We start from the raw sequence: 22,882 nt of genomic DNA on the forward strand, positions 1-22,882 counted from the left end.
TTTCTTAGTGATCCATTTAACACATGGGTTTTCTTATCCTAAATAATTTGGGCTTAGGGTAATACTAAGATTAGTTTGTCTCAGAACAGAGTAGCTGTGCAGTAAAGGAGTTTGTTGTATCTATTTCAGATTCCACAATTTGTATAATTAGGTTGACAATGAATTGGTTCAATGACCAGCTGTTCCTTACCTTATTGGAGTAGAACAGGAGGAAGGGGAGGTCGAGGCTGTAGCACTGACCAGACTGTGAATTTTAGAAAGAAATTTCTACATTGAGAGACACTGTGAAGTACTGGTTGGTTTTGGCAGCATACGGGGGGCTCTGCTGGCCCTGGGTTTCAAAGCTTGAGCAAAAGTGTCCTGAGGAAAAGCCCAAGGCTAGAAGACCCCTGACAGCTGTTAACCACACGCCCATGGCTTCTTACAGGAGGCTGCCCTTTAACCCCAAGGCATGCAGCACCCACCTACGATAGGAGATGCTCCTTGGGTTTCTCCCACTGTTGGGGTAGGTCACCACACCCTCTTATGATTAAGAGGTTCCCTTAGGGCAGAGCTGGCTGGAGCTATGGGACTGATGTGGCAGAGGAGTGTGTTTTTTTCCTTTGTGATCCTACAGCTGGGTGTGAGGATCATCTGTGGCCCGTTAATGCTGTATTCCGAGCACACATCAACCTGGGTGCAATGTTTGTGTACAGAAATGAGAGGCCTTATTTTTTTTTTTGTGGTATGCAGGCCTCTCACTGTTGTGGCCTCTCCCGTTGCAGAGCACAGGCTCCGGATGCGCAGGCTCAGCGGCCATGGCGCACGGGCCCAGCCACTACGCGGCATGTGGGATCTTCCCGGACCGGGGCACGAACCCGCGTCCCCTGCATCAGCAGGCGGACTCTCCACCACTGCGCCACCAGGGAAGCCCGAGAGGCCTTATTTTTACATTCCCGCTCATGGGGCTGGCCTGTTCCAGGCTAATATGAGACATTTGAAGGCTTTTCTCTGTCTCTTCTGGTGAATTAGACTTTCTGGTCTCCTTTTCTGAATATGCGGGGTAGGAAGGGCAAGGTTGTCAGTTACCATGAGGAAAACCTCATGGTTTCCCGTTCTACTGGCTCCTGGCCGTTAGGAGGGATTTGCCGTGAGTTTGCTCTGGACAGAGCTGTGTGCAGCATGGACACATCCCATCACACATCATCCTGTGCTTTGCTTTCTCCTCCTTGATTCTGACTTGGGAGGTGCCAGACAGTCTGGTTGCTGGTGTTCTGTTTCACCAGGTCTGGTTAGGCTTTCCGGAGGCTACTTGGATTCTTTTTTAGTAACTGACTGGGGAGTCAATATGGGGTATCTGGGAAGCATTGAAATGGATGACGAGGTAACCGGGTTCTGTCATTCTTTGGCTGTGTAACCTTGACTAGGTCAGTTGATCTTTAGTTGTAAAAGGAGAGGGTTGGACTAGATGACCATCAGTTCCATTCATGATGTTATGGAGCGGTGTTGTGCTGAGCTCTGGAAAGGTAACAGTGCCCAAGGTCTCCGCCATCATGAAGTTGATGGTCTCCTGGGGGGTGCACACAAGTGACCGGACAAAATCTGCTCAGTGCTATAAGAGGGAAGGGCTGTGTCTTCTGTGAACACACAAGGAAGGACTCCTTACCCGAGCTCAGAGCTCCCTAGAAGAAGGGGTGTCTAAGCTGAGGCCTGAAGGATGACTGGAGTTGGCAAAATGCACGTGGGAGGAAAGGAGGCAAGTTCTTACTTTTTCACTACAAGTGCTGCTTCTCTCCTTTCCAAATTGGCTTATCATCCTTGACAAAGAGCGAATGCTTCCTGGTGCTAGTAGCCCTTCCGGGTGCCATTTTGGCCTTTCCGGTATTGCTGGAAGTGAGGACGAGGAAGAGTGGGAGACAGAAGGAAGGACATGGAGATCTCCTCCCCTGGATTTTTTTGTGTTTGCACGAGGAGGAAAGCTGAAACACTGGGTTAAGCTTGGGTGGCACTGGAGGGCTGGTGGGGATTGTTGACAAAGTCATCCATCTGGAAACCGGTGCTTGTGGGTTCCAGGTGTCACTCTAAAGTAGAGCTTGATCAACTCTGTGACAATTAACCCTGCAAGTGGAGTTAATCTGCTAGTCTCCTGAGTGGTCCTGGAACAGTGAGTGGGAGACAGTGGTGTGCCCATCAGGGTTGCCTCCCTCCTCCCATCACTGCACCCAGATTCCTGTTTTTTTTGTTTTAATACTTATTTATTTATTTGGCTGTGCTGGGTCTTAGTTGCGGCGTGTGGGATTTTTAGCTGTGGCGTGTGGGATCTTTAGTTGCGGCATATGAACGCTTAGTTGCAGCATGTGGGATCTAGTTCCCTGACCAGGGATTGAACCCGGGCCCCCTGCATTGAGGACACGGAGTCTTAGCCACTGGACCACCAGGGCAGTCCCCCTCCGGGTTTTTTTTTCCTAAGGTTTTTATCCGTGTTTGTCCCTCTGCCTGCTTAACGCATCCCCATCCTGTGTCACAGGTCACACTCAATCGGTACCAGAGAGAAGCAGAACAGAATCAGGTGGCCCTTCAGAGAGCAGAGGACAGAGTGGAACAGAAGGAGGCGGAAGTCGGGGAGCTGCAGAGATGCTTTCTGGGAATGGAGATGGTAACTGTTGGACTCTTGCTCTTCAGCACTCAGACTCCTGGGCCGGAAGGTGCCTGGGGATTGACTGAGGTGGTCGCAGGGACTGTCCTTCTCTGAGCAGCTCCAGAAAATCACATTTCATAGCTTCCTTTGGCAAATACCTTCGAGGACCTTTCAGCCCTTAAGGAATGGGAAGGTCTTTCTCTGTCTAACTTAGCCCTTGACAACTAGAGTTGAACCCATTTCCATTTCGGGCGGGTTCTTGTATAGCTGCCCTTTGGCCTTTGAAGATGGTTCTTCAGGAGCCACTCAGCCTGGTTTCTTGGGGACTGGTAGCCATAGTTGGCAGGGGGGCCTGGATAATGCAGGGCCGGACTCTCCCTCTGGGCAGCTGGGTGAGGCTGAGAAGTTTCTATGTGCTGGGGTGGGAAGGGTTATCCCGGACAGGGGAGAGTGCCCCATCAAACCAGCTTGGGCTGCTGCTCTTTGGCAGCTGTCCCAGGCCCAGCAGGGGCTGACTGCCAGCCCTAGCGCCCATCTCACCCCAAATGCAGGAACTGTCACCATCTCCTCATCTTAGATTTTCTTCCCTTTGGCCCATCCAGGAGCATCAGGCCTTACTGGCGAAGGTCAGGGAAAGGGAGACAGCTCTGGAGGAACTTCGGAGCAAGAAGGTTGACTGCCAAGCAGAACAAGAAAAGTAAGGACTCTGGTTCACTGTGAGGTTGGGGTGCAGAGAAGGGAGGGCACAGACCTGGGGAGGAAGCTGGTGCTGATGTCAGATTTTCCAGCTCTGACTCACCATGTGTCTGCTCAGTGTGGGGCCCTGCCCAGGGAGACACTGTTGGGGAGGCTGCCATCTCCAAGGAGCTCATTTTCCAGGGAGTGGAAAGAAAGGGCTTCTACAGTTTTAGAGCCAGGGTCAAGCAGGAGCTGGTAAAGTGTCTGCCGTTGTGGCACATCATTCCTTGGTTGTCATACTGGATGTGGAAGTGGTGTTATTACACCACAGCTTACTCCCCCCCTAAACAAAAACCAACTGTAAACTATCTGAGGGTAAAATTGAATACTTTCCTCACAAGTTGTGCTGATGAAAATAAAATGAGCAGCTTCGTGGAGAGCTACTGAACTTCTTTCATCTGAACCATCTCAGAAACTGAGACCCACCTGTCAGCAGTGGCATCTAGGGGATCTCTGAGATCCTTTCTACTCCAGGCTTAGAGGATTTTGCGAATTCCCTCTGATCAGAGGGGATCAGAGGCCCCAGACCAATGAAACCTACAGGGCAAAGATTGAGCCATTCTTGGACCTTCACAAATTTAGAAATTTTTTACGCTGTTGGCAAGTAATATAGATCTCAGATGGTAAATCAAATTTTTTTAAAATAAATTTATTTATTTTTGGCTGCATTGGGTCTTCATTGCTGCACGTGGGCTTTCTCTAGTTGCAGCGAGCGGGGGCTACTCGTCATTGCAGTGCGTGGGCTTCTCATTGTGGTGGCTTCTCTTGTGGCGGAGCATGGTCTCCAGTTATGGCGGGCGGGCTCAGTAGTTGCGGCTCACAGGCTCTAGAGCGCAGGCTCAGTAGTTGTGGTGCACAGGCTTAGTTGCTCCGCGGCATGTGGGATCTTCCTGGACCAGGAATCGAACCTGTGTTCCCTGCATTGGCACGTGGATTCTTAACCACTGCGCCACCAGGGAAGTCCCGGTAAATCAAATTTAACGTTAGTATATTGGTCTGGACTTCATTGTATAAGTTGGACCTTTCTAAGTTCAACAGACATTACCTGAAGGGCCTTCTAAGGAATTCCAAGATGAACCGACACAATCCTTGCCTTCTTGGACCCCTCAGTCTTCTGGGGGGTCCTTTTCTCTCCTTTGGGAGATCCTTGATCTAGGCCTGCCTGACATGAAAAATGCAGACATCTTATTGTAGCCTTCTTTCAGACTTCACAGCAGAATTGCTTGATTTTTTAAAAAAATTTTTATATACATTTATTTATTTATTTTTGGCTGCATTGGGTCTTCGTTGCTGTGCGCGGGCTTTCTCTAGTTGCGGCGAGAGGGGGCTACTCTTCATTGCGGCGCACGGGCTTCTCATTGTGGTGGCTTCTCTAGTTGCGGAGCATGGACTCTAGGCGCACGGGCTTCATTAGTTGAGGCACGGGGGCTCAGTAGTTGAGGCTCAAGGGCTCTAGAGTGCAAGCTCAGTAGTTGTGGTGCACGGGCTCAGTAGTTGTGGCGCACAGGCTTAGTTGCTCCATGGCATGTGGGATCGTCCCGGACCAGGGCTCGAACCCGTGTCCCCTGCATTGGCAGGTGGATTCTTAACCACTGCGCCACCAGGGAAGCCCCAGAATTGCTTTAAATTACTCAGCACTCCCTCCTCAATGGTGGAGGTGCTCATGGGCAGGAGACTGAGTGGAAGGAGCAGGAGAAATACAAAAGACCAGATAATCCAAAACTGAGACTTGGGGATGGCAAATGACAGCTATGCATCATAAATGCTGATTTTTTAAATAAAAGAAGGCTGAGTAATGGGGCACTGCAGAGCTGAGGGTGACAACTTAGAATGTTTGAAGCTTAGGAAGGATGAGTTTGGAGGCTCAGATTGCAGTGTCCCCCACGCCGAGCACTGCCCATCTTCTAGCAGTGGGCGCTTGTCTGTTTCCTCAGGCAGACCCAGAGGGTAATGGGTACCAGCAATTCTTCAGCGCTCTGAACTCCTGGACTCCCCAGCCGCCTGACCTTTGGAGATCTTGGCCCAGTTTGCTTAGAAGAGGCAAAGGAAGCAGCAGTGGCTGGGAATCAGGAGACTTAGAAATGGACTTGTGTGAAGAGGCTTTAAGGGTCCTCAAATCTTATCTCCCTCCTGATATAAAATCCCTGCCAAAGCTTGAAGGTCTAGGGTATCATAATCCCAGCTTGTACTTGAATCTTTCCAGGAAGGAGGAGTTCATTACACACGAGGCAGTCCACTTTCTGACAACTTTAATACTGAAAAAGTCTTTTCTGTGTTAATATAAGAACTCCTTCCTTGAAACATCTACCTATTGACTCTAGTTTTATCCGTAGAACTATCCAGAATGACTTATCCTTTCTAACCTTTCTGAGCCTCAGTCCCCTTATTTGGACTAGATGATCTCTAGTGATGCTTCTGATGTGTTGTTCTACGGTGTCCCACCACCTCCTCCTTATAGCAGACCACTGGGGAATCAGGCAGAGGGAATCATGCCTGATCGAAAGCCCCTGAGCCCAAGGCCCTTACTGTGACTGGGTGGAGAAAGCATCTTTTCCCCTTGTCTCAGCCTTGTGGTCTTAATCCCCAGAGCTGCTAACCTGGAAAAGGAAGTGGCTGGGTTGCGGCAGAAGATCCACCACTTGGATGACATGCTTAAGAGCCAGCAGCGGAAAGTCCGGCAGATGATAGAGCAGGTAAGCAGGGTTAGATCTTACCCTGCTCTGGGTTACCCCCTCTGGAAGTTTCCACATTGTCTAGCCCTGTTTTCCTGTCAAGTCTACACCTTTATTGATTTATTCGCTTGGGTATCTTGGCTTATATTCATTAAGTGTCCCGTAAAACATTTATGGCAACCGATTACTAGGTTAGGGTGATTGGGATTTGCTTTTCTCCCATCTTTCCCCTACTTGTTCGGTTATTTGCCTTGTGCGTTCCCATGGGAGAAGAAGGACAAGGTTATTCTTGCCCACATGTTGAAGAGTGCTGGTAAATGAGTAATTAAGTCCCAGTAAACTCACTTATCTGTGTGTAGATTTTCAGCCTTTGCCCCTCATGCACATTTTCTGCCTTCCCTTGCCTGAGCTAGGGTAGCACACTCAGAACATGCCATTTTGTAGAATCGTTTTGAGAATTTAAGATACCCTAATTGGGAGGGCATAGTTGCTGCATGTCAGCTCCATGAGGGCTAGGATTTTTCTGTCTTGTTCACTGCTGTTGCCCATTCTCTAGAACAGGGCCTGTCATAGGGTAAGCACTCAGTAAATATCTCTTGAACCAATACATAATTTGTCTTTCCCAAAGTCAAATGGAAGGGGTTTTGAATCATCCATTACTTTGGATTATCAGGGTGGTGTTCCCCTCAAACCCCTGCCCCCACACCTGGGGTAATCAAGAGTTTAACACTCACTGAAACAAGGCTTTTATAGAAAAGCTAAGCCAGCCACGTGAGAGGTGCAAAACTCTGCCCTTTGTCTCTGCTGGCTCCCCCGCCCCGGCAGCGGGGCGAAGTGCGATGAGTATGTAATGAGTCATTTCAGAACAAGCTTCAGTGTCTGCCATAACTTTGCAGCTCCAGAATTCAAAAGCTGTGATACAGTCAAAGGACACTGCCATCCAGGAGCTCAAGGAGAAGATCGCCTACCTGGAAGCCGAGGTGTGTGTTCTGGGCAGCCCTGGGAAGGGAGCAGACTCTTGAAGAAAAAACTGGACATAGGGAGGGGGAGATTCTGGAGGGGGTCTCGATCCTGTCTAGCTGCTGCTCGGAAGTGAGTAGCTGGGGTGGTTGGATGATCTTCAGTTCCGCCGAGTGAACATTTTCTAAGACTCTTCAGGGAGTTGCAAACAATGGTAAGACCTGTCCCCACTCTGAAAGGATATATCCTCATGGTGCAAGCCCTGTGCCACCTAGCAGCATGGAGGCCGGCCCTTCATTCTGACTATATGGGCTTGGCAGAGGAGCTGACAGTGGAGCTGAGCTTTGAAGGAGGACGCATTCTACGGGTGGAGTCTTCTCCTTGGCTAAGGCGATGGGCTCGATTAGCTAATGAGTTCTTGGTCTGATTTCTACCATACCTCAGGGCCCCTCCTGTCCATTGACTGACTACCTGAGATTGCTTTGCAGCCATTGTGTGAGGGTCCCAGCTAGTGGGGGAGATAAAAAGAAATGGGAGACAGGGTTGTTTATCTCCAGGGAGATTGCAGTCTAGATTTATAGATAAAATACATTTAAAAAATACCTAAGAATACTTTATAGAAAAGCATATGGACAAACATAAGTAAATATCTCAGCAGACTATAGGAAATTATATGCAGGAAATGTATAGAGAGGATTTACAGGAGAGGATCAGTGCTGCACAGTTATTGAGAGAACGCGCCTTCAGGGAAGGAGGCTGGAGTAAGTAAGTACTGGAGGGAGAGGGCATCCTGGTGGCACACATGGTAGGGGTTGGGGTGACAGCAGCGCACAGAGCTGGAGACCAGAATGAGCTGGTTAAATGTGGCACGGGGCAAACCAGAGGAAGCCCAATTCTGATCTCATAACGTGTGTTACAGAATTTAGAGATGCACGACCGGATGGAACACCTGATAGAGAAACAGATCACCCACGGCAACTTCAGCACCCAGAACCGGACCAAGACTGAGAACCTGGGCAGGTGAGTGGGCATGAATGGAGTGGGCCCCAGGTAGGAAGTGAAGGAAAGAGGGACAGAGCCGTGGGAAGGAGACCTTTAGTGCCAAGGCCAGGATGAGGCTCTTCTAAATCCAGCTTCCTTCTCTCAGTCTCGAATCTGACCCATTCTCCACCTGAGCCACTTTCTAACCAGCTTAGAGTAGAGCCTGATACCAGAACCCCAAAGAGGCCCATGAACAGCGCTAGAGGCGCCTGAAGCCCCTAAAGTCGTATGCAAAAATTGTGAATGTATAGTAAGGGCATATTTCCAGGGAGAGGGCCTTTTGTTTCCAAGAGATTCACAAAAAGGTCCAAGACTGAAAAAAAAATCAAGAATCACAGCCATACCCACTCCTAAGGTGTTCAGCTGCACCTTCTCTTTTCCCCACCCCTGCCACCAGACAAAAGTACCAGTCCCCTAACCTCTTAGCACTGACAATGACTATTTCAAGGCATGAGAACCGAGATCAGCGGGCCCTGCAGGATAGAATCCAGAGGCAAACTGGAGGGGCGGCTCTGTGAAGGGTGGGCAACAACAGGGCACTCAGTGTTTCCGACTTTCTTTTCAGCGTTAGGATCACCAAGACCCCCAGCCCAAAGCCCATGCCTCTCATCCGAGTGATGGAAACATGAGCTGAAGGAGACAAGATGCTGCTGTTGCTGGTGCCTCTGGCCTGGGGAGCAGCCCACCACCCCTGGAGGCTGCCGGCCCTGACTTTGACTTCCCGACTGCTCCCTTCATGGTTCCGAACGCCAGTCCTCTACGCTGGGCGGACGGGGGATGAGCTCCCCCTCTGGACACTGCAGCCTCTGGAGGCCGGCGATATCCTGCCTACAGGACCCAGGGCAGTAGCCTTATTCCCATAGTTACTATTTTTCTCTGTAGCAGAGCCTCCCTTCTGTTGTAGACTGGAGTTTGTAGCCGGGGCCGGTTATTCTGCCCCAGAAGCCAGGCCCTCCGCAGGTCAGGAGAGGTGACAAGATCTACCTCAGCCCTAGAGGCTGGAGGCACAGATGTCAGCAGTGATTGGAGAGTGGCCCCGGGGCATGAAGTTCCTTCCTTAAACACAGCTCAGTTCTTAGCAACAAACTGTTTGTTTTTCTAATTGCTCCACCCTCAGCCCATGCTGACCTGGGCCTCCTGCAGACAGACAATGGGGCTACCTGTCATGGCCTGTGAACCTCAACTTTGACTGGACGGCCTTGTCTTTTGGGAAGGGGGAATGTCCTTCAGGGAGTAGCTCATAGCAGAAAGGTTCTGTGAGGCCACGGACAATTACGGGCGACTTCTGTCTGTTGTGAGGACTCCCAGAATCTCTTAGGGTTTCCCCCTAAGTTGCGGAGCAAGATACACCTCATTCTTCTCGACTCAGAGCCTAAAAACTGTTTTCACTGGGTTACATCAGTCTCAGCGAAGAAACTCTCATGGTATTTACTTGGCTAAGTTATTGGTGTTTTTGCTTACAACTGATTAAATACCAAGAGTTCAGAGTTCTGCAGCCTTCTCTTGCGGTGTTTGGATTTGCTCTGACAGAGGGAAAAGAGTGTTCCCAGTGGACTTGTCGATTTCAGAATGATGTCATAGTCTTTTTCTCTCTTTCCTGCTGCTTTTCCCTTCCTCCTCCAAACCTCAGGAAGGCAAGTATTGATATATTCGCCCTGAAGCATCTGGGTCTGAGTGTCTGTTGTTTGGGGGAAGAGAGCAATCAGGAGGGATTGAATTCTTCCCTTAACCCCTCTGCACCCCTCTGCTCCACAGTCAGTTTGTTACCCTGGCTCTGAGTGAACCTGCCACTCATTGAGTTTCTTTAGGGCTCTTCCTGCAGCCTTAAGGAGGAGATAAGCGTCAGAATGTGGTACCGTAGGACACAGAAAAATGAGAAATAAAAATTAAGTCTTTAAGTTCTACTTGGCTCAAAACCAGAAGCCTTAAGTCTGTGGTTTCTGTGCATCAGGTCTGAGCTCCCATGCTGGCTTTGTCCATCGTGTTCTGGTGTTCTGGTGTTCTTCTCGCCATTCCCATTTGTGAAACGAGGGGGCTGGACCAGATAATCTCCATGAGCCCTTCCAGTTCTGATATTCTTTCCTGTGGCATGTTCTTTGTGGGGTGAATTTAATAAATTATGTTAATGTGTCTCTTTGAGCTCCTGGCCTGGTTTCTTTTCACTTTTCAGGGAGGATGAAAGAGCATAATTTTAGTGCCTCTTGCAGGTGGGCACCCTGCTGTCCACATCTGGGAGGTATGGAGACATCCCCAACACGATGATGTGGGGACTTTGTGGCATTCAGAGGAGTTAGCCTGTCTCTGTTAAACAGCTCAGCTCCATAGTCTGAGTCTGCATTGCAGGAGGTAGCCCCTAACTTGAGCTCTGACCCTGTCTGGGGTGGTGGCCTTGTGGGATCCCTAAGGTTGGCCACTGCGTGTCTTCCTCAGTTGGAAAAGATCTGCTGACAGACAGAGGTCCTGTGATTACTTAGAGATTTACCAATCAGCACTGGAGGGAGACGACTAACTCCATGTGATTCGCAGAAATGAAAAGTACTCTGGAAATGCTGACTGCAGCTGTTTGAGGCTTTAGTTTTTGGCTATCTCTAGGCATCATTCAGTTAATCCACTGATCATCTTTTTCTTTCTGCCAAAAAATGTAGTTGACTGCAGGGCCCAACGGGGACATAGCTAAATTTACACGAATCTTCCCTGTACCAAAGAAACTAGAAATGGAACTCCTGTCACCCCTGGCTGCATTTCCTCTCTAGTCCCCTTTCTCCTTCAATCAAAAGAATGTAAATTTTTCTCTTGTGACTTTTCTTCCCCTGTCTGCTTCTCAGCTAATTCGCATCCAGGCTTCAGGATGCACTGGATACCTCCTTCCATTCCGGACCTGGGTTTGTCTTCTGACAGCCTGGGTTCTCTTCCTTCTCTGGAAGTCTTGCTTGGCCTGGGTGTATCTAGACTGTGCTTGTTCTCCGAATATTAAGAGGGTGGAAGCAGGGTGCGGTTACCTGAGGTGCCAAGGCGACTGACTTGCGTGGCTGGAAGGAGACAGGAGCGAGTGAGCCACCGCACAGGAGAGGGAGGCTCTGGGCTGGGTCTCAAGGACGTGGTTGGATGAGCAGAGCTTCCATCTGGAGATAATGAGGTGGTCTGGAAACGTTCTGGAGATTAGAACTAGAGCTCTGATGGCAGTTCCCTGGAGGTCCAGTGGTTAGGACTCTGCGCTTTCACTGCCTCAGGCCCGGGTTTGATCCCTGGTCAGGGAACTAAGAGCCCACAAGCCACGTGGCACGGCCGAAAAAAAAAAAGAACTAGAGCTCTAAGAGATTCCTGGGACCAAAAAGTGCCCCTGGTGTATATTTCCCCGAGTTTAGTTGTACCACTGCTGAAAGGAACAGGGGCTAAGAAGGGTCTATGGGAAGAAAAAGTAGCTGAGGGAAAGGTAGTTTATATCCTGGCAACTTTTCCATTAGAGATGGAGAATAGCCCAGGGCCTGAGAAAGGGCGTGGCGAGAAGCTGCTCCTGACTTCAGCGGCCTGTTTATTGCCTGAGTTACGTCATTTGTAAGCCAACTCCTCTGTGCTCCTTGAATATGTCGCAGAGGGAAGATTGAGTCTGACTCCCTGGGACCTTTGCCATGACGGCCTGTTTATTTGAGCTGGGTGTTGAGAGCTGCCCGGACACGCAGCCATCATCAGCAGGCTGCTATAAACCCGGAGCATCACCCCAACATGGGAAAAGCTTGCAGAAGCACTCCTTGCCTCTGTCCTCCCACCTCTTCATTTGTCCCCTCCCTGAGTAGAAAAAATCCTGACAGGGACATGGTATTTCAACCAAATGGTACATTGGACCTCTTTTTTTTTTCAGTTTTTAATTTTATTTTATTTTTTACTTTATTGATAAAATATCTTTATTGGAGTATAATTGCTTTACAATGGTGTGTTAGTTTCTGCTGTACAACAAAGCGAATCAGCTATAGGTATACATATATCTCCCTATCCCCTCCCTCTTGTGTCTCCCTCCCACCCTCCCTATCCCACCCTCTAGGTTTTCACAAAGCATCGAACTGATCTCCCTGTGCTATGCAGCAGCTTCCCGCTAGCCATCCATTTTACATTTGGTAGTGTATATATGTCAGTGCTACTCTCTCACTTCCTCTTTTTTAAAACTAAGTATCTAAAGCCAAAAATTGATTGGCTTATTTTCAACTCTATTTAAAAAAATTTTGTATTATGAAATGTTCCAAGATGTGCTCTGTAAAGATGATTTGACATGACATGGCTTAAAGCAACTTAATTTGACTGAGGAGGGTAATATCCCTTGGGGTAGAAAAGCAAATTTCTGTCTTTAATCAGCTCTTCAATGTGTGTTGCTGTTTTTTGTTGGGCCTCTGCTAATCCCGTGGGCTCCCTCATTCCTCATTGCCAAGCGTTGCGGAGCTTGGGCCTGAGTTTTGTTCAGGCTCTGACCCAACAGCAGATGTTAGCCTAGGGCCCTTGGCCTCTTTTCCATGCTTCGATTTAGGACTCTCACTTCCGCAAGGAGAAAGTGTTTCCTATCTTCCCTGTCCCAGTTCTAAGCCCCATGACCTTGAAACTCAAAGTTGGAGACCTAAATATTCTCTAGCCCCTCTTTCTCCAAGGAAAATCCTTATCTAGCCTGAGGCTAAAGGAGATGTGTTTTTAAAAGGTGAGGAATTTCTAACACTGTGTGCTCTGTGGGTGGGCAGTGAGACCTACTTTGAACTCTAAAATGTGTGTGGCCTTTCTTCTGGAATCTCTCTTCCTCTGGAGCCCTCTGGGACATGGGATTGAGGGTAGATGGTGGTAGCTTAATTAATTTCCTGACCAGGTATTGGTCGCCAAGTCTTAGACCACAGGATCTCACAAGCTGAGGGGAAGGAAGTCATTTGTCCTCTTGACTTAATCTGTCAATTCAGGGGGGTATTCTAGGCCAAACTCGCATACGTCTGCAGGAGTTTGAGGACACTTATATCTGTTTTATATCTATTTCTATGTGTTTGCGTTTGAACTGGCCTGCTATGTAAAACATATGATTGTGGGGGAAAATTGGAAAAACACTGATGTTTAGGAAAAACTCAGTTTTTCACCTGTATGTCTCCTTTACTGCATACACAGAACACTTCACTTCTGGTCACCAAGTATGTGGGGGTTTTTCCCCCTATAACAGGCAATTCTCTGCAACACCAGCTGGGTGTCCTACAGTTTAACTCAATTCTGACACCATCTACCTGGAGATAAGGTTAAGGGCTCAGTCTCAAGAGACTGTCCCTCCCCAACCTCAGATGCCAACTGCAAGTAGCAGGTCCCTAGCTGGACTTTTGTCTGACTTGCCTGCAAACCAGAGGTTCCCACAACCCCCTCCTTGGGTTCGATTAATTTGCTAGAGAGGCTCACAGAACTCAGGGAAACACCTACTTACCTTTACCAGCTTATTAAAGGATATAATAAAGGATGCAGATGAACAGCCAGATGAAGAGATCCATAGGGCAAGGCCTGGGAGGGTCCCGAGTGCAGGAGGTTCAGTCTTGGTGAAGTTGGAGTGCATCGCCTTCCCAGTATAAGGATGTGCTCACCCACCTGGAAGCTCTCCGAACCCCATACTGTTGGTATTTTATGGAGTCTTCCTCATGCAGGCATGATTAATCGTGAACTTCATTTCTAGTCCCTCTCCCCTCTCTGGGTAAGTGGGGGACAGGGCTGAGAATTCCAAGCTTCTAATCATGGCTTGGTCTTTCTGGTGACCAACCCCCATCCAGGAGCCCGGCCGGAGTCCCCTCATTAGAATAAAAGATGATCCTAGTGCATTTATCACTTAGGAATTGACAAGGGTGTTAGGAACCCTGTGCCAGGAACCCAGGGCACAGACCAATACATACGTTTTCTATTATCTCACAACTAGGCTGTAGATCTGTCTCCTTGGATATATTGTAATCTCAGGGTCAGGAGGACCAAAATTGACTTCCTTTGAAACTACCTTCCCTTTTCAATTCTCATACTTCCTCTTAGTAGAGAGAATCACTTTCTTCAGTGATTTAGAGCCATCTTTGACTCTTTGCATTTCTTTATTCCTTATATCTAGTTTGTCAATATGTCCTGATGTTTCCTCTTTTGAGATATCTCCCAGACTTGCCCCTTCCCATGTTCACAGCCTCATCTTAGCCCATCTCTTTAAGCCTGGATTACCACAGAAGCCAGTCCTCACTGGTACCCCACCTCTAGCCTAACCTGCCCCAAATCCACCCACCTCACCACTGTCATTTGAATTACTCCCAGATACATTTTCATCCTATCAGCGGGGTTATTTAGCTAGGACAAAAGAAGGCTGATGGAAACATGATAGCAGTCTCCAAGAGATGAAAATCTGTCCTGTAGAAGGAGGTGCAGTTTCACTCCACCTAGCTCCAGAGGGGAGAACTCAGGCTTGTGGGTGGTACCTGCAGGGAGATGGCTAAGAAACAAAAGGACAGTTAGAGTGTCAGTTGGACTGTCTTGACGAGTTAGCAAGTTTCCCTACATATGCCAGTAATATCCCAGTTAGAAAACAATCTAAAATAACAAATACAAAATACCTAGAAATAAACTTTATTTGAAATGTCAGTAATCTATGTGAAGAAAATGACCACATTTTGTTGAAAAATATGGGAAACTTAATGAAGAAAAACTTTCCTGGATGGCAAAGTTTAAAATCGTAATGATGTCAATTCTTCCTTAATTTATTTTTAGGCTTCGTGTACTTACAGTGAAAATTCCAAGAGTCCTTTTAGAATTAGATATAATTATTTTAAAAATTCATCTGGAAAAATAAACAAGGGAGATGGCAAAGAAAATTTTGAAGACAGACCTTAATTGGAGGATTATTAGCCTTGGCGAATAGTGAAATATTACATAGCTAGGCAGAAATAGACTCAATTTTATATAAGCATTAAAAAAAGGATAAAAGAAGCATTGCAACTCAATGCGGGAAAAGGCGTTTGAACAGTTGGTTAAGAATTTAGAAAATAAAAGAAAAAAGAATTCTAACCTTAAACAGTACACCTGAATAAATTCTAGGTAAATGAAAGAAATTAAATACTACAATTTAACTGTAGAAAAACTAGAAGAAAATACAAATGAATATCAACTCTGAGAGGAGATCCATTTAGAATTTTAGTATTAAAGGTCATGAAGGTATACGTCAATTATATCCCAATAAAAAATAAAAATAAAGGTCATGAAGGAAAATATTTTAGTTCATAAAAATGTAAACTTTCTAAATTGAAGAACTAAAGAAGGCCAAAAAATGGGGAATTATTAGTGGCAAATATGATGAAGAGGCAACATTTTTGTTGATAAGCTCATATTGATAAAAGTACTAAGATCCTTCTAGATCACTGGTCAGGATAAGAATGGATAGTTCAGGGCTTCCCTGGTGGCGCAGTGGTTGGGAGTGCGCCTGCCGATGCAGGGGACGCGGGTTCGTGCCCCGGTCCGGGAGGATCCTGCATGCCACGGAGTGGCTGGGCCCGTGGGCCATGGCCACTGGGCCTGCGCGTCCGGAGCCTGTGCTCCGCAACGGGAGAGGCCACAACAGTGAGAGGCCTGCGTACTGCAAAAAAAAAAAAAAAGAATGTATAGTTCATACAAGAGTTCATATTCTTTTTTCTGCACATGTTTATTAGGCTCCTACTCTGTGCCTTGGACTGAGGATTCAGGTGGGTTTACGACAGTGAGCAAGACAAGCTCAGTCCTGCCATTGGAGCCCTTATGTTAGGTGGGATAATGTGGGTTGCAAATCAGAGAAAATGCAGCTCCAATTGGCTTAAGCAATAATGGATCAGTCTGACTGGCTCAGGTGACTAAAAAGTCCAGAGATGCTTTAGGCTCACGTGAGCCTTCATAGAATAATTTGAGGTTTCACCAAAGACCCAGTTTTGTTCCATGTCTTCTCTGCACAAGAGATCTGTGCTTCTTATAATAGCGTAAAATGGGAAACATGTGTCCAACAAAAGAGAAATGGATAGGTACATGCAGATGCATTCACTACAAATGGCCTTTATGAAGACTATGTCACATCAGGGAACTGTGCTTAGAATGTTAAGTGAAACAAAGTAGGACACAAAATTTTATGGACACTTATTACAGCTTAGCAAAAGAAAAAAAATATTTCTAAAAAAAAGGCTAGAAATAAATACACCTAACTGCTAACCATGTTCGTGTTAAGGCAGGATTTATTTTTCTGTTGGTTTTTGTTACCTTTATCCTTCAATTTCCAAATTTTCTACAGTGTTCACTCTTCCCTCTCCAGCAGGGTTGTGTTCCCACACTGCCTTCTGTTCATGCCAGGATCATTCCTCTCTTTGTACCTTTGCTAGTGTTATTTCCTTCGCCTGGAATGCCTTCCTCTTTTGCCCTATTAATCCATCAAATATTTATTGATAATTGATACAGGCGTATAGTGCAGCTTGTGGAATGTAATGTACATGAAAACACTTTGTAAACTGCTTTACAGATGTTAGTTGTTATTGTTAGGAGAAAAAAAAAAGATGAGGAGGATAAGGAAGAGAAAAAACTATTATTTGTACAAAAATGTGCCAGGTGCTAGGGGAGGCCAGGATGGAAAAATATAGAACAGGGTTGCAGTCCTCCAGAAGTTTAGAATCTTGTCAGGTGAGTAGAGGAAAAAAATACCACCATGTGGAATAGAAATCGATAGAAATGAAATGAATAGAAATAGATAATAGAACATGTGAAATGCGAATGTGAGAGAGGCAGACAGTGATGTAAGAGGAAACAGAGAAGGGTGGGGAGGATGTGGAGCTAGAACCAGGCCCTGAGGGATTTGGGCAGGTAGGTTCAAAGAGAAAGGACATAAAGAAAGCTTGCGTTGGGAAAAAATGTGGCATGGGGTGGGGTGGGGGGATGAGCCCAGCTGACGATCCTGCTGGAAAGTGGTAGGAGGTTAGGGGGAGGGGGAGATAAGTAGGGTGGGCCTTGCCACAGGTCTCTGCTGGAGTTTTTAAAAACTAGTATGGAAGTCCCAGGTGGATGGTGGGCAGGGTTCTTCCTTGCATGTCTTGTTCGATACTGAATATCTTAGTACATAGAAAAGTGGTGCCTGGAACACAGTAGATGCTCAATAAATATTAGTTGAAGGGAAGTTGGAATGAATGAATCATAGGAGTGACATCATAAAATAGGAAGGCTAATCCAAAAGAGGTGGATGACATGGACTGAAAAGGTAAAGGCTGACAGCAAAGAGACAAGTTAATAGATTGTTAGGGTACTTCCAGGCAGGAAATAATGAGGGACTGAATTGGGATTATGGCTGCTGGACTTGAAAGTACAGGACTGGTGTGAGAGTCATTTGGAAAGAACCGATAGGCCTTGGTGACTAACCAACCAGATCTACAGAGATGGAGAGAAAAGAATCAGAGCTAACATCAAAGAAAGTTAATCATGCTTCAAGACTTGGCCTGAGTTCCTCTTCCAGGAAGTCTTCCCAGAATTCTCAAGCCTGTGCTGTGTGTTCCCTTTCTGAAATCAATTAACATAAATAATCTGTATCGCCCTGTATTAGGATGTAATAATTATGACATTATAATTCAGACTTTGCATATGTTTGTTTCCCCAACTAGATTGCAAGCTTTGAAAGGTCAGGGAAATATCTAATCCCCACAGTGCCTGGCCCTGGTACTGCCACAAAGTCCTCACTGATTTAGAAGAAACCTGTATTCTCCTCTGTGCTGAAGAGGGCACTTACCTCTGTTTCTTGTTTTGAATTGTTTTCATCTTCTCTCTTAATTGGTCCCAGGTAGTATGGAAGAGACCAATCTAGAGTATTAGTATCCTCCCCATGTAAGAGTCGAATGCCAACTATTAGCATTGTTTTCAGCAATAAAGGATTTTATTTATTCCTTCATTCATTTGTCAGTCATTCAACAGTAGGGAAATAATGTAGCATAGAGCTTAAGAGTCCATGAGCTTTGGATCTTGCTTCTAATCTTAGATCTGTCATTCACTGGGCCATGCCGGTTTGGAAAAGTTATTTAATCTCTCTCAGTTTTAATTTCCTCATCTATAAAATCAAGATAATAATGTCTACCTAATAAGAACATTTACTGAGTGCTTACTGCCATCTACTTCCCGTTTTACAGATGAGGAAATTGAGACACAGAGAAAGGATGCACAGGTAGGAAGTGTGGAACCAGGAGTCAGTCATAGAAAATCTTGTCCCAGAGTCCTTGTGAAATGGGAGGGAAGCGGGCAGGGCACAGCCTTTGAAAGAACAACATAGCCCGAGGACATGACATAAACTGATTTGAACCAAATGGGCCCAAGATGGCAGACAAGTTGACTTCCACTAGACCTTGAGCCTCAGTATATGCTCACTGTAACACATCAGCAAGCTAAATTACACAGCCATAGGCACCATGACAGTTCCAAGGCTGACCATAAGGATCAAAAAGTGGGCGGTGGGCGCTTCCCTGGTGGCGCAGTGGTTAAGAGTCCGCCTGCCGATGCAGGGGACACGGGTTCGTGCCCCGGTCCGGGAAGATCCCACATGCCGTGGAGTGGCTGGGCCCGTGAGCCATGGCCGCTGAGCCTGCGCGTCCGGAGCCTGTGCTCCGCAACGGGAGAGGCCACAACAGTGAGAGGCCTGCGTACCCGGAAAAAAAAAAAAAAAAAAAAAAAAAAAAAATAGTGGGCGGTGGCCCAATTCCTGGAAATCCCCGCCCCTTCCTGAAATAGCTGGAATACTCCTCCCATTCATTAGCCTATGAAATTACCCACCCTGATAAAAACTGACAAACCCATACCCTGGTGCCTTTCTCACCTTCTGAGGTGGCCCACACTCTGTGGAGTGTGTTTCTCTCTAAGTAAGTCCACTTCTTACCTATCACTTTGTCTCTCACTGAATTCTTTCTGGGATGAGACATCAAGAACCTGAGCTTCATTAAGTCCTGTGATCTCAGTTGGAAGACTGGAGGTTTTGGCCGTGTTCGAGTCCTGGCCGCATGGGTTTGAGTCCCAGTCAGGGTTTTGGCCGGGTTCGAGTCCCTGTACGTGGGTTCAAGTTCCAATCTGAGGTGCATGGTTTCACTTGTGCTTAATGGTGTGCTCTATAACTTCACAGGTGTGGCGATCGTCAATATAAAACCATATCTAAATATCATATGTAATGTGTCTGGCAGTGTCAGCAGACACTGAATATGCTAATTATTGTTAATAAATCTTTTTGAGCATCTAATATGTCAGTGGTATAGGGTTGGGCTTTGGGGATATTAAGAGGAAAAGACTCTGCCCTCAAGTTACTCCGAGTCTTAATAACCAGATATTTGTGTGCCAGATATTTGTGTGCCAAGAGGCAAACAGACAATCATAAACTATCAGTGCTGGGGCTTCCCTGGTGGCGCAGTTGTTGAGAATCCGCCTGCTGATGCAGGGGACACGGGTTCGTGCCCTGGACCAGGAAGATCCCACGTGCCGCGGAGCAGCTGGGCCCGTGAGCCATGCCCGCTGGGCCTGAGCGTCCAGAGCCTGTGCTCCTTAACGGAAGAGGCCACAGCAGTGAGAGGCCCGTGTACCACAAAAAAAAAAAAAAAAAACTATCAGTGCTAAAGCAAACTTTAGAAAACATCCAACCCAACTCCCTCATTTTCCAGAGGAGAAAATTGAGGCCCAAAAGTGGGAGTGTGGTATGAGTAACTAAAGGTTGAAGCTTGGACAAAAATCCTGATCTCCTACAATGGAGTGGTGTGTCCTTGGCATAAGAAAGTGTTCAAAAAAGACAGAGAGATGGTCCTTATCCAAGACCTGTGTGCAATTACAAAGCGGCTTTCCTTGGGAAGCAGAAAATGGGAGAAGTGGTCACTGACGGATGGAGGGAAGCCCACCAGATCCGCCCGGCTCAGCAGTCTCAGCTGGTCTGCAACTTTTTAGCATTCTCTGTTTTCCTAAATTTCAACTGGCCATTTGCTTTTGCTTTCCTGTCTTCTCATGAGGGTGGGTGTTCCATTCCTGCTCACTTCTCTAACCAGGGTGTGTCCTTAGCTAAATGACCATATCTCTCTTATCCTCAGGCTCCTTCTCCACCAAAAAACAACCACCACCACCACCAAAAAAAGGGGGTTCGGCCAAGGTTCCTTCCAGTTCTAAAATCACACGGGTCCTGGGACTTCCCTGGCGGTCCAGTGGTTAAGACTCTGTGCTTCCAATGCAGGGGGCATGGGTTCGATCCCTGGTCGGGGGAACTAAGATCCCACATGCTGGCGCTGGGGGGTGGAGGGGGGCACAGCAATGTTTTAGAGCACGTTTCGTCAGCCAGTGAACCTGAAAACGAGAGGAGTTTCTTTGTTTGCCAAGCGGCGGTGCTTGCCACAAGAGGGCAGCAGGGCCTTGAGCACCTGGGCAGGTGCCTACTGTGGGCCCCACAGGAAGACAAGCAGGCTCTCTCCTCTGACCGTGTCTAGGCCCCCGGAGTTTTCCTGTTGTAAATCCCAAACTCACTTATTTAGCGAAGGGCAGCCAGCCAGATTGGAGTGAGACAAGGGAGCAGTTTTGCAAATTAAGTCTAGCACCAGAAAGATGAAAGACCAGGCCTAAAAAGAAATTGGATTCTAGAAAAGTAAATACTTTATGAAAAATTGAAAACGTATCCCTGCCCTAGTTTAAGTTGCCTACGGCTCACATCATCGGAGGCAGAGCTTTGAGAAGAGCTGGGAGTATATTACAGACCAGTAAACATTTTAGTAGGCTGAAAGGTTTAAAGCTCATTTGGAAGGCTTGTGTGTTAGACCAGCATTTCTCAGAGTTCCTTGAGAAATTTCAGTTCATTTTGCTCATGTTTAATAAGCTCTTAAGAAAGAATTTGTTCTGGAAGTTTCCAGAAAGCTCAGCCAAACCAACACTAAATTAATTAATTAATTTATTAAGGAGAGGATGAAAATTATCTTGTGTTTACTGAATGAAGAGCACCGGCCTGGGCACCTGAAGGATGCCTCTCTCCTGAAGGATGGAGAGGAAGCTCAGTGAGGGTGCAAAGGAGGGCTGGGTGCTGCCTTGGCTTATCCTCTTCAGAGTTCCACTCAGCAATAATCACATTTGAGGTCATCACAACAGCCCAAAGATTCCACATGGCCTGCCAAGGGCCTTTCAAATATATAAAAGAACTTTGTTCCTTGAGAAGACAGTTCCCCTTAGATTATAATCTTGCAAAATACCTAGAACACCCACAGAACAGGATCTATAAGGACATGAGCTTTATATAGGAAGATAACATTGCTCATTCACCAGCAAAAGAGCTAGAGCTCTGTTTTTGTCCCCCTCTCCCAGGGCCAAGGAGGGGTCATGGTTGGGATTAAGCTGCCCACTGCCTTACTCAACCAGCCTCATTTCTGAGCCTCTGCTACCTTGCCAGTTGTTTCCAAAACAGAAGGACTTGCCTTTCCTCACCTCTCTGCCTTTGCATATGCTATTCCCTCTGCCTGGAAATCTTTTCCCTGCCTTATCTTTCCAGCAAGCTTGTACTCATTCTTCCAAACCCCACTCAATGATACTGGTGAAATCTTCCATGACTCCCCAGAGAATCCCCAGACAGCTAATTATCCTTCATCTGTGCTCCCAGAGCAGCTGGTATAAAACATCACATTGTACAGTAATTGTTTGTTTTCATGTCTGCGTCTCCCCTCAGACCTGAGAATTCCTAAAGGACAGGGGCTGATGGTTTATCCCTGTATCCTCAGTCCTATATTGCCTGGCACACTGCGCATACTCAGTCAATGCTGGCTGAATGGAAATGGATTCTCTTTCCTGTAACCAGCAGGGTGTTTTGCAAGGTGACTGACCAGGATCACTGAACAAAAGACAGTCATTCCTGAAGGGAGCCCTGGGGCACTTGCCTAGTATCAGGAGCTAAATACCTATAACTGATTGCTAACATTCAATTGCATTGGAGGGCACACATTGCTCAAAACTCGATGGAGGCCATTTGTCTAGAATCCATTTTATTTACAGCAGAAGATTATGTGTAAGGAGACACCTTCTGATGGTGTGACTAAGCTCTGGGACATGAATTTAAGGGAGTGGTGAGTGTTCCATGTTGAAGGTCTTTATAATCTATGATATGTTTTGGAAAAGACTGTCCAGAGTGAGTAGGTTAAATATGAGTAGATGATGGGACTTCCCTGGCGGTCCAATGCTTAGGACCCTGTGCTTCCACTGCAGGGGGCATGGATTCGATCCCTGGTAGGGGGAACTAAGATCCCGCATGCTGCATGGCACAGCCAAAAACCAAAAAAAAAAACAAACAAAAAAACCCCAAATAAATATGAATAGAAGACCTCTGCTTTCAAGTTTATGTAATAGAATGGCTCAGCTCTGGGCTCTGGACCTGGGGGCAGGGGCTTTGGTAGCTGCAGCGGGAATGACCTGGTCCTCTATGAATGGGTGTTTGGGTTGGATACCTAGCTGCCATTTCTCTACACAGCAGCTTTGCCTCATTTACAGACCTCTGAGGAATCAGTAAATATTAGTACATATGTGTTGTCAGTAAATAGAGTTTGCAAGAGCTGCCAACACCTCCCGATGCTTTGTGCTTGTGCTTCTCTCTGGCTCCGAGTCTTCCTCTCTGCCTTCTTGTCCCAAAGCCTCTGGGCAAGGATGTGGGGAGAGACAGCTGTATTGAAAAGGACCAGAAGACAAAGGAAGGAAGGGGAAGGTAACCTTCAAGGGGAAAGTAAATGGGTATCGTAGTTGATTCCATTCCGGGCAGGGGATTCCCTTGCAGGGCATTTTTCGGAGACGGAATTTCTTGATCTGCGCCTCACTCAAAATAACAATGAATATGAGGAAAGAGGAGAGA

At 46.9% G+C, this 22,882-nt stretch overlaps 1 protein-coding gene across 4 annotated transcripts in view; it reads left to right on the plus strand.

Annotated features, from left to right (window-relative positions):
• Positions 1-9,068, plus strand: part of TUFT1 (tuftelin 1) — a 43,828-nt gene extending 34,760 nt beyond the window's left edge. For all 4 annotated transcript variants that reach the window (XM_060029917.2, XM_060029900.2, XM_060029908.2 and 1 more), the window contains 6 exons: positions 2,507-2,635; positions 3,220-3,314; positions 5,943-6,048; positions 6,924-7,007; positions 7,907-8,007; positions 8,594-9,068. In XM_060029917.2, the coding sequence (XP_059885900.1) occupies positions 2,507-2,635; positions 3,220-3,314; positions 5,943-6,048; positions 6,924-7,007; positions 7,907-8,007; positions 8,594-8,657 (579 nt within the window). In that variant the 3' untranslated portion in view covers positions 8,658-9,068. The remainder of the gene's footprint in view (positions 1-2,506; positions 2,636-3,219; positions 3,315-5,942; positions 6,049-6,923; positions 7,008-7,906; positions 8,008-8,593) is intronic.
• The last annotated feature ends 13,814 nt before the right edge of the window (positions 9,069-22,882 follow it).

The sequence above is a fragment of the Delphinus delphis genome, chromosome 1 (assembly GCF_949987515.2).
Source record: "Delphinus delphis chromosome 1, mDelDel1.2, whole genome shotgun sequence".
NCBI lineage: Eukaryota > Metazoa > Chordata > Mammalia > Artiodactyla > Delphinidae > Delphinus > Delphinus delphis.